The sequence below is a fragment of the Syngnathus typhle genome, linkage group LG19 (assembly GCF_033458585.1).
Source record: "Syngnathus typhle isolate RoL2023-S1 ecotype Sweden linkage group LG19, RoL_Styp_1.0, whole genome shotgun sequence".
Lineage (NCBI taxonomy): Eukaryota > Metazoa > Chordata > Actinopteri > Syngnathiformes > Syngnathidae > Syngnathus > Syngnathus typhle.
In genome coordinates, this window is record NC_083756.1 from 6352533 (window position 1) to 6363714 (window position 11182).

The 11182-nt window shown below is 42.3% G+C and overlaps 2 protein-coding genes across 3 annotated transcripts in view; one reads left to right on the forward strand and one right to left on the reverse strand.

The window, feature by feature from the left end:
• The window catches only part of sspo (SCO-spondin), a 36315-nt gene extending 34198 nt beyond the window's left edge, over positions 1–2117 (reverse strand). Inside the window, exons 1-9 of the mRNA XM_061266356.1 lie at positions 1955–2117; positions 1658–1881; positions 1452–1554; positions 1208–1366; positions 1057–1142; positions 851–976; positions 581–737; positions 219–471; positions 6–147 (exon numbers count right to left, since the gene is read on the reverse strand). Of these exons, the coding sequence (XP_061122340.1) occupies positions 6–147; positions 219–471; positions 581–737; positions 851–976; positions 1057–1142; positions 1208–1366; positions 1452–1554; positions 1658–1881; positions 1955–2117 (1413 nt within the window). The remainder of the gene's footprint in view (positions 1–5; positions 148–218; positions 472–580; positions 738–850; positions 977–1056; positions 1143–1207; positions 1367–1451; positions 1555–1657; positions 1882–1954) is intronic.
• Positions 2118–2747: 630 nt separating this feature from the next.
• On the forward strand, positions 2748–9307 carry aoc1 (amine oxidase copper containing 1). Of its 2 annotated transcripts, none has more exons than XM_061265470.1 (5): positions 2748–2950; positions 4949–6481; positions 7233–7521; positions 7602–7734; positions 7838–9307. In XM_061265470.1, the coding sequence occupies exons 1-5, from the start codon at positions 2884–2886 to the stop codon at positions 8105–8107; spliced, it is 2292 nt and encodes a 763-aa protein (XP_061121454.1). In that variant the 5' UTR covers positions 2748–2883; the 3' UTR covers positions 8108–9307. The 2 variants fall into 2 exon arrangements, with proteins under 2 accessions (XP_061121454.1, XP_061121455.1); XM_061265471.1 differs by having other exon boundaries at positions 2793–2946.
• Positions 9308–11182: the final 1875 nt, after the last annotated feature.

Genomic DNA, 11182 nt, shown 5'->3' on the forward strand with positions numbered 1-11182 from the left:
CTCACCTCCACAGTGGTAAAAGGACAATCCCCTCCTTGCAATGAGTATCTTTTTTTGTCAAAGGTGGTGACATGGAGCGCTCCCATCAGACTGCACTGAGCAGCACATTTCTCCCCAGTGCACTGCCATTGACCTTCTCTACAAACACTATATTCAGGAACATGTCAAATATCAATCAACCAAATAACCGGAAACACCAAGACACACATCCACCTCACCAGGTGTTACATCTCTGCTGTATCTTGTCTCCTGGCCGGTATGTATGCCTTCGGTGGAAACAAGGGCAATCATCTTTTTTTAAACACTGTCCTTGGTGAAGATAGAGTCCTGGAAGACATTCGCACCCCCCAACGCACTCTTCCCGGCATTGACCCGCTGATGCGGCCGGTCCTGGGGGTTGGGGGGATGCGCAGCTAGGGGGACATGAGGACACGCAGTCTGAAAAGACTTGCCCTCTGGGGCAGATCCGAGCTGGGGAGATGCATAGAGAAGGGAGACAGTGAACACGCTGAAAATTTTAGGATCATTTTGACCTCCATCTATTTTCTATCGCCATTTACACTGGGATTGTTATCATTACCACAAAGGGCGCCTTCTCTCCAAATAACGATGACATGTTGCTGGGCACACTCTCGTGCGTAGCTCGCCAGAGTGTCACATACTGCTGCTTCCCTCTCCTTGGGTGGCAAGCTACAAAAAAGATACAAGCATGTATCTAGGTACGCTGCTGGGTCCAGCTGAAAAACAGGAAATGGAATGACATTTTCCCTCATATATGACATACAAAGTTTTCCGGACAATAAAATGTCGGTATTTGCATATTGCTATGTGACCGTGCTGCATAACTCACGCGTGGGTGGCATTGGGTGAAGGGGCTTTTTAGTAGTCGATGACACATGGACTCTGCTTGCTTGCGTAAGGCAGCGTCTCCCGTTACATCACAGCTGTGTCCGAGTTCCGCAGCATCAGCGCAGCCCTTGAACGAGGAAAAAAAATTGGGAGCTTTGAGTAAACAAGAAGAGCTTCAATGCTACTTCAATGTATGTTGTGCAGTACTTCGTTCTGCTGGTCAGGAACTTTCCATGAGTTGCCAAAGCTAGCAGCGTACTGAGACACGGTTCCTCCCATTGTGGTGAAATCATCTACGGTAAAGTAAATCATTTCAAATTCCGTATCATCACTTTTTGTGAAATTTGAATTCATGCACCATTTTGGTTGTTGTTGTAGATTCCACAAAGCCCTCTCGTGACTGCTAGATGCTCAGACGTTACTGTCACATAGACGCTGTTGACCAGGTCAAACTTCACCCTCACCCCGAGGCCACTCTCCACAAACACAAAATCTCCAAGCCAGTGGACACTAACACCTAGAAATGGTGAAGACCCAAAAATGCACGTTGAAGATCCTGGAACAAATAAATGTGTTTGATCTAATGATGAGTGACATCATACCATTTTGAAAGATGGGTTCCCCATTTGGAACATGGAGGTTGTTGAGGGTTAAATTCCTGTCGTGAATTGTCACCAAATCAAGGCCCATCATCATCCTCAGAGCCTGACAAGATTGTGTAAGAACCACAGAAAATTGAAAATGTTCTGAATTCCACATATCTGCAAATATTACATCGTAGCCTTGGTATGGTGGAAGTCCGTCATACCTTGCTGCAGTTTCCTGAGCTGACACACATCGTACTGATGTAGACTGCCCAGGTCCCATCAGTAGATGCGGCCAGCAGGTAAGTGCAGCCACCCTGGAAGTGGAAGTGCTTCTTGTCAAAAGTGCGAAAGTGCGATCCACCCCAGGACATGCAGGTGGCTGAGCCTTGAGGTGCCCTGACGCTACCCAGAAGACCCCCGCGTACTAGCGGGGACAACTGCGAGTCTGGAAGTTTGTGGAATAGTCAAAAATCAAACTTTGGGTGAGAATAGTGGTGTGTGGGTTTATATTTTAGAACCTGGCAGAAGAGTGTAGGTGCAGGATAAGCAGGTCTGGTCCGAGGCATTTCTCCAACTTAATCCCCACTGGCTGCTGCAGCATTGCTCCATGGTCATCAGGGAAGCGTTATGGACTCCGGGGAAGTCCACACAGCTCCAGGTGGAGTAACACTGACCATGCATTGCTGCACCTGATCGGGAGTAGACAAAGAGATTTGTCAACATGTTGATATGTTTAGTGGGTAATCCGTGAAAGTTTTGCCACACAAGATCAAATATTCAGTCGTTGCATTTTACTGTATCAATTATTTGTTTTTGTTTTTTTAATTGGTGTTCCTCTTACTATCTGAGCAACGTGGTCCACTCCAACCTTCACAGCATGCTCTCACTGTCTTGTTCACCATTTGGCTTTCCATTACTGGCAACCTGAGGTGGAAAGAAAAGTTACTTAACATGTTTGTTAATTATTGTCAGCAGTCTGGAGGACGCATTGTTGTTAAATCAGGTTATAGTTTGCAGCATTAAAACTATTCCAGCTCCTGTAATTCTATGACAATTGCAGAATGCGTTTTTATTTGAATATCGCCTATTTTGAAACCCTGGTCAACATATAGCACCAAACTGGGGGATAAAAATAAAGCACTAATCTTTCCTGCAAACCGTGTTGGGGAAACTATTATTTTTTCTACGTTTTAATTGCGCACAAAAAAAAAACACTGCAACGATGCGCGTCACCAACGCGAGCTCAGCTTCAACCAATGCGTCTCCTCCACTCAAATGATTAATGAGTCACCGCCTTGATTTATTTTTTTTATTCCCGATTGAAAATGGAACACAAGGACTATATTTTCAAACCAACCATTTGAACGCCGAAACGCCTATCACTGGGCGGAATCCAGACTTTCTACGTCGTTTTGACGTCACCACACCCTTATAATAAAAAGCCTCTATGCCAAATAAATACTTCCTGACCGGAGATTACTCCAAACACGCAGAGAGATCGACGACACGGGCAAGTACGTCTTTATAAGAAACAAGTTGATTCTGAACGTCGCGTTGTATTTGCATTTAACTTTAGCAGAATATGAATCGTATCTTGCTGGCAAAAGGGGAAACGAGTTTGACACTCTGTGTTATTGCCTATCAAAATAAATGTGTTGCATGATGTTGCCCATCTTTTCACAGTGGCATAATTATGACAGCACGCACAGCTACCGCAGTATTTTTTTTTTTTTTTTTTTTTTATCCATATGCTAGAATGTTTTCCATTCAAATATTTACCTAAAAATGTGAGGCAGAAGTGCAGCCAGTCTAATTAATGGCATGTTGATTTGTAGTGATGGAAAATGATCCAGAATTAATCATCAGACTTCCATAAAAATGCCCTTAATTGAATGTAAACATGGAATACAAACATAAAAGCTCAACATTCGCAAATGATTCCATGTTAGTGTTTATAGCTGGAATGCTGATTCTTAGCTACTGATAACGCCACTATCAGGAGCATATAGAGTCTATCATATAGACCTTGAAAACTAGCTCAAGAAGTTAATCATCTTCAGAGAATTGTGGCCATGCAAACAAGTTCATGTTCAACTGGGTCTATTTGTGATGTGCCGCACAGTTTAAAAAACAAACCGTTCTCCTTCAACCAATTTTTTTTTTTGCTTACTTGTACAACAAGCAGAGTGCCTTAAGGCCGTGCTTTTGGTAGTAGAGTGCGATGCCGTCATCCCCGCCGTGCTTAGCCCTCATCGACTCCACATCCAGTCTCCAGCCCTGGGTGTTATACTGGTACACCTCGGAGCAGCTCACCTCCAGCTGCAGACGTGGGGTCAGGATCCGATCCACCTTCTGCTGTTCAACGTGTTCGCACCAATGTCTGGAGCAAAATGCACGTCGTTTTATTTCTTTAGCTAATCCGCAGCAATTCCTCCATTCCCTGATTATCATAAAATAAATAGCATACAAGATTTTCAAATATGCATTGGCTGTTGCTTCTATGCTTACGCTTTTCCCATCACTGTCTGCAGTCCAAGCAGGATCAGAAGTGCCTCCACAATCCAGCAACACATACTTAAACTACTCTAAGAGGGGAAAATACATACACAATAGATTTCAGCTAATTATTTAAAAGGAAATTTCAAATCAAATCAGAAATACGTGTGACCTTTGAAAATGCTGAAAAAGACTGGAGCAACTTAAGTCGATTAAACATTTTACTCTGATATTGTCATAAATTAATATCAAAGTTCTTACCTTAAAAGTGCTTTGTAGATTTTTTTTTCCCCGCCCCACAGAATGCCCTTTGGCCTTTTTCGATCTTCTCAAGCTACAATTTTTTATTGGAGTTTTCTTCTACTATTTTCTTTGCAGTTCAGTCTCCAATGAAGTGATATTTTACCTATTAAAGAAACCGAAGCATGGTTTTTAAACGTGGGGGTCGACTGGAAGGACGTACAGTAGCATCTGAACCTCCGGTCATTGGGTAAGAGTGGAAGGTCGCAGCTGGAAGCGCTGGAATTGGATATGGGCTCTTTGACGGACACATCCCGTGACCTCACGGCGTCAAACGTTATAGAACGTGGGAGGTGACGGTCAGGGGTAGCCGAGCCTCCGTCGTAGAATAAAGACGTGTTTGTCCAAGCCTAATCCTGTAAAGAGGGGCATTTCGGGAAGGGTGATGGGGACGGTTTATTGAATGAAGCTTGTCCACAGGCGTGGGGAGCCAGAGAGTCACCAATCTTTTCTGTCTGACCTCCTGCCCTCACAATGAAGGCTCAAACACAGCTGTCACCACTCTACACCTTACTTCAGCAAAGTCAAGCAAGAAAAAGAACTTAGTTCCAAAATACGATCTGTTATTATGACATTTGAAAGAAATATGTTATATTATTTTATTATATTAAAGTTCTTTTTGCGTGGGCATCGATTAAATCGTCAATTAAGGCGAAAATTGTTACCAAAAATTCATTTGTCTGTCCTAATTCTTTTTTTGTTCAATTGATTCTTAGAAATGAGGCTGCTCCATCTGCTGTGTCTGCTCTGCTTGGCTGCTTGTGAGGCATCCAGAGCAAGAGACTGGGCTCATCACGGCGCGCCCATGTTTGCCGACCTGACACCTCGGGAAATGAAGGCCATCCGGGCTTACTTCCACGGAATCGCAGAATTCCGACTCACCGATGCTAGTAATGTGGCTCTGAAGAAGAACAGCATCCTGATGATGGAGCTCCAAGTGCCAAAAAAGAACGAAGCCTTGAGAGCTTTGGATCGCGGTCAGGCCAAACCGCCGCGCCAAGCCCGTGTCATTATCCAGTTTGCGAACCAAACCAAGCCGAACATCACCGAGTTTATTGTCGGACCTCTACCGTCTCCAAAGTCTCACGAGGTCAAGAAGTTTAAGGGAGATCGGCCTATTCCATTTGAGTCAAGGCCGATGACTTCAGTGGAGTATTCTCATCTCAATCGCACCATTGGCAAACTCACGAGTAAAGCTCGGAATCTTCTGTTGGAGACCACGGGAGGATTTTTGTTAACAAACTGCTCAGATCGCTGTTTGGCTTTTATCGACATAGCCCCGCGAGGGCTGGCTTCAGGTGAGAGGAGGTCCTGGATCATGTTGGTCAAGTTTGTGGAAGGATATTATATCCACCCAACTGGGTTTGAAATACTGCTCAATCACAAAGACTTAAATCCAGATAAGTGGGCTATTGAGAAGGTCTGGTACAACAGTATGTACTTTGACAGCGTGGAAGATTTGGTAGAAAAGTATGAATCAGGAGCTGTGGAGAAGATCAGCCCATCTGATGACGACGATGATCTCTACTCCACTTACATCCCTCGGGGTCATAGCAACACTCCGACTGATATCCACGGGCCGAAACTTGTCGAGCCTCAAGGGCGTCGCTATTTTATCGATGGCAATTTTGTGGAGTATGCCGGATGGTCGTTCGCCTACAGAGTGCGTTCATCGGCCGGACTCCAGGTCTTTGACGTCCGTTTTAATGACGAAAGGATCGCCTATGAGATCAGCCTCCAAGAAGCCATCGCGTTCTATGCTGGTGACACTCCTGCCGCCATGCAAACAAAATACATCGACGCTGGTTGGGGCATGGGTACTTTATCGTACGAGCTGGCCGCCGGAATCGACTGTCCGGAAATCGCCACCTTTGTCGACCTTTACCACTATTTTGACACCGACAAACCGGTGCGCTATCGAAACGCCTTGTGTATTTTTGAGATGACCACGGCGGTGCCTTTGAGACGACATTTCAACGCATTCAAGGGAGGATATAATTTTTATGGAGGACTGGACAGCACTGTGCTGGTGTTACGGACTACTTCAACTGTTTACAACTATGATTACATCTGGGATTTCATCTTCTACCAAAACGGTGTGATGGAAGTAAAGGTCAGCGCGACTGGTTTCATCCATGCCACTTTCTTTACATCTAATGGACTTCAATATGGCCGCAAGGTGTACAACCACGTGCTGGGGAACCTGCACACGCATCTCATCAATTATAAGGTTGACCTGGATATTGCCGGTAAGAAGAATACTGTTTATTTTGGAATAGGTGTACCGTATTTTCCAGACTATAAGGCGCACCGGACTATAAGGCGCACCTTCAATTAATGGCCCATTTTAAAACTTTGTCCATATATAACGCGCACCTGACTATAAGGCGCACCATTAATGCAATCACAATTTAATAACTTGAAATAGTGAAAACAATAACAATATATCAATAATGTTAATATCACACAACACACAAGATAAACATGTAAAGCTTACTTTAATAAGTACAAAACAAAACAGTCAGATAGATCGGTAAACTTAAAAAGGTAAAGTTCCATCCATCCATCATTCTCTATTTGGTCCATATATAAGGCTATAAGGCGCACTGTCGGCTTTGGAGAAAATTTAAGATTTTTAGGTGCGCCTTATAGTCCGGAAAATACGGTAATTCGGTGTAGGTATAATTGTCTGCAGCTGCCACAAGATGGCAGCAAAGCACTCATTTCTATTCGTGCTGACTAAATGAAGCTCCTCTCTTTCACTTCAACATAGCACAGCCTTAAGATACCGCAAGGTGGAACCAAAGCACTATGTTTGTTAGACATGGTTTTGGGTCGTGTTTTTTTTTTAATTTAAATAAATAAGTCAACAGAAAATATACCCCTGAATGCTGCAAGATGAAAAAATAATGAATACATTTTTTTTATTTTAATCAAATTATTGACATAGCAATGAAAGAGATGCTTTTGTGTGAAATGTAACTATTATTTTTCACACAGGTCGAGAGAACAGCTTTCAGAGTTTAAATTTGAAATATGTCAACTTCACAAATCCCTGGAGCCCCAAGAATTTCATCGTCCAATCCAAACTCGACTGGACGGAACACAAGACGGAGCGTTCTGCCGCCTTCCGCTATGGCAAAAAGTTCCCTCGCTATGTACATTTTTACAACCCTAACGAGAAAAATAAGTTGGGGCATCAAAAGGGATACCGAATCCAGCTAAACTCCCACGGCGATAGCGTGCTTCCAAGAGGCTGGCAAGAAGAAAACAGCATCACTTGGTCAAGGTAATTCCGTATGCGATAAAGTCTATTTACTTTTTATGGCTGACTGATAATATAAGCACTTTTTTGGGGGGGGGGTCCAGATATCCTCTGGCCGTCACTCGTCATAAAGATAGTGAGGCCACCAGCACCAGTATTTATAACCAGAATGACCCCTGGAAACCTGTTGTGGTGTTTGAGGACTACATTCGCAACAATGAAAATATTGTCAATCAGGTAAAACCAGGTTTTGCAAATTCTGACATTTTCTTCTGTTTGCACTTTATACAGGACGGGAACTGATGACAAATGTGAGTAATATTTACTTTCCTGTGAGTAGGATCTGGTTGCCTGGGTGACGGTGGGCTTCCTGCATGTGCCTCACGCAGAAGACATCCCCAACACGGCAACGCCTGGCAACGCGGTGGGCTTCTTCCTCCGACCCTTTAACTTCTTTGATGAGGACCCTTCCGTCGCATCCAGAAGCACGGTCATCGTCCGACCCGGCCCAGACGGAAAGCCCAAAGTCCAACGATGGACACCAGAGGTCGTAGGTCACTGCGTGACAGACAAGGCATTTTTTTACAATGGCACTTATGCGGGGGTCTAGAAAATGCCACAAAGAAAGGAAAGGTTTTGAATGAACAAGTCCTGATACTTGTTCTAATGAAGGATCATAAAAAAAAACAAGTTGTATAGAAATGTAATGTTTTTTTTGTATTTATGTGTGGATCAAACACTTAATTTTATTGCATTTAATTTGTTGAGGCTTCATTTTACTTTGCGCTGCATGTCAGAAAGGAGACGGGGTGACTTCTTCTGCCAATCCAAGTATTTCCATGGATGAGGCTTAGCAGTGACAGGCATGCAGGATGCAGGATGCAGGATGCTCCGGCTCCGCACAGGCAGTGGTAAACCCGCTAGCTCGCAGCATGCCCTACTTGCCCTCTTCGCAGGGATGTTTTTATCCGAAAGGCAACAAGGCTCCGAGTGCAAACAGTCCGATACCGGATCCTTTGTCAAACAATCCAGGATACCACCTTGCTACCATGGTAACCTAACTATATAATGTGACAAAATATGCAATGTAACATGTTCTATTTGTACAAGTTTCTGGCATCACTTCAAATTGTCCAAATGAATCCAATTATTATAATCATATTTGCATTAAGGAAAAACTAAGGTGTGCAATTTTAAATTGACTTGGATACGTGTCAGTAAATAGCAACCCGTGCGTGCAAACAGAACTGCCAAAATTTGAAACCGTTTTTATTTGTGTGTCAGTGTTTTACAGTGTGGGTTAAAAGTGCAGAGTATGAAAGCTGTGCAGGAAAACAGTGGAAGGGAAGCGGACACAAAGTCGAGTAACAAGAATTCCTGGCGTTATTGCCGTGGAGATGATGGCAATGACGTCACAACAGACATGCTGGGAGGAATCTAGTGCACTGTAAATTCATTTTAAAATGGCATGCGGCAGTATAAATAACAGGCCGGTGTTTGAATTTAGTCATGCAAGGATGTTTAAAATGATTTGTCTGTTCTCTTAAATTGTTTTACCTTAATAAAATGTGGATGAACACATTAGGGTGGATTTCTTCAGTTTGATATTCACCACAACGAATACTATAACAGTTTAGTTGTTCTTGATAACTGTTAATTTTATTTTGTGCGTTCACAAAGTAGTCAATGCATTTTACACGGATTTTTTTGACAGAAGCAGAGCAAATACTCAATTTATTCATTCTTTTTTGTGAAGCGTTGCTTAAGTAGTCTTGTACTACCACCTACTGGGTGTGTAATACTCTTCACATAAACTCCTAAAGTCAAAAAAAGCAACCTCGACATACAAATACCGACTAATTTTCGAGGTTAATACATTGTCACGCTCATGTATGCCAAATATTACCATGAAATGTTTGTCACATAAATGCAATTACTGTACTTGTGACTATTGTTGTCCAGACTTCCAATTTACGTGCACATCTAGGTCATTTTAATTGTACTGTTTCTGTACTCACAACGCATAATATAATCTTCTAATAATTGTTGTTGTGCTGGTTGATATAATTTAAATTATTAGTGAAATTATGAACATAAAAAATACTGTACCAGGAAAGCTTGTCAAATATGAAGTCTTGTCCACCAGTGACTATCACTGCGTCTTTCTGCCAGTAGAGGGCAGTCGCTACGCTTGTTTATTCAAAAAAGTCAAATAATTCTAATTTCCAAAATAAAGATAGGCGGTAGCATTGACCCGCACGTTTGTGCTGTCTTGGTTATAGCTGTTGCACCTCAATATAACATTAGCATTCTACAGGACTAGACTAAGCTATCTATGTGGTTTGTTTGAATACACAGTCACTGTAGCAGAAAATATTGCAATAAAAATATTAAAAAACAAAGCACATAGATCATTGTGAAGCACGTAGTTTATATATGTTCAAGAGGGAGAGATAATAATTTAAAAAAAGCTTATCTAGTCCTACTCCTCTTTGTTTCATGTTTACAATAATTAAACAGTTAGATAAACATTTCGAAGCCTCATTTTTGATTGACAGCTATCTTCCAAACTGCTGCTTGTGAACTACTGTACAGTTACATTAGATTTGCTCTGACAGACAGCAGAAGAAGCACACTGTCTTATACAACATGACATTTTGGCAAAAGACCAGATGTGCTCATACACTTTCCAACATACAACATCTCAATCTCCAAGGAGTACAGCCCAAGGGATCTTGTTATAGCATGACATCTGCAGACAAACAAAAACAAGTTGACTGTGTCCCTTACCACGTACATTATCACTGCTGTTATCCCCTCCGGACATTTTTTTTTTTATGCTCCAAAAGCTCTAATTTGCTAACATGCATTCCCCCTGAAAAAGCAAATTTGCAGTCAAGCCTGGTGATCATGTTAAAGTGTGATGTCATTTTTAAACAAACTTGGTCTTTCCATCATTTAGCCATGTTTAACTAAACTAACTTCAGACTACTAAAACAAAAATGGGCATGGATGACCCGCAACTATTTTTTGTGACAAGGGGAGCATCAATTCATGCATGCAACAACTGACCCACATTCTGTTGTGTTCGATGCAATATATTCTGTGCCTGTATGAAGTCCTGAAAACGTCTGGATGTTCTTCTGAAGACGTGCCAGATGGTCTTCTGGGAATCTCTCCACGGCCAGTGAAGTCAATCAGATGGATTCTGCCCATGGTGTGATGCAACAATCGTACTATAATGAAATGCAAAGTAATAAAGGCTGTGCAAATGTTATTACAGTATGTGATCTAAAAGCCACATCTGTGCCGACCAATTCAAACATGTAATCGGTATCTCAGTCTGTGCTGTGATGATGAGTCGAAGGATGAAGGATTACAAGATCCTCTGTCGATCTCAATCTGCCTTTGGTACAATGATGGGACCCTTCGACCACTAGCTTAATATCCATATTTGTAAAATGTAGGCAAATATTTTATTTTATTTAACAGTCCATATATTGAAAAGATGATTGCTATTATGTAAAATGCAGACCGATTTTTCCTTTTCGTTTCCTATCAAACCAATCAAAGTGCAATCAAAAACTAAACTGACTTTAGTTTAGCTGTTACTCAACACTGCAATTCCTTCTAAACCTTTCCACTCCCACTTGACCCTCCCACTTCTCGTCATCCAACTGTTCTG

What these genes read in the sequence shown, in the direction of transcription:
- aoc1 (XM_061265470.1), top strand. Translation starts at nt 2,884, where the DNA reads ATGCCAAATAAATACTTCCTGACCGGAGATTACTCCAAACACGCAGAG. An exon ending in GGTTGACCTGGATATTGCCG is followed by an intron (nt 6,482 to 7,232) that starts GTAAGAAGAATA and finishes TTTTTCACACAG; the next exon opens with GTCGAGAGAACAGCTTTCAG. An exon ending in AACAGCATCACTTGGTCAAG is followed by an intron (nt 7,522 to 7,601) that starts GTAATTCCGTAT and finishes GGGGGGGTCCAG; the next exon opens with ATATCCTCTGGCCGTCACTC.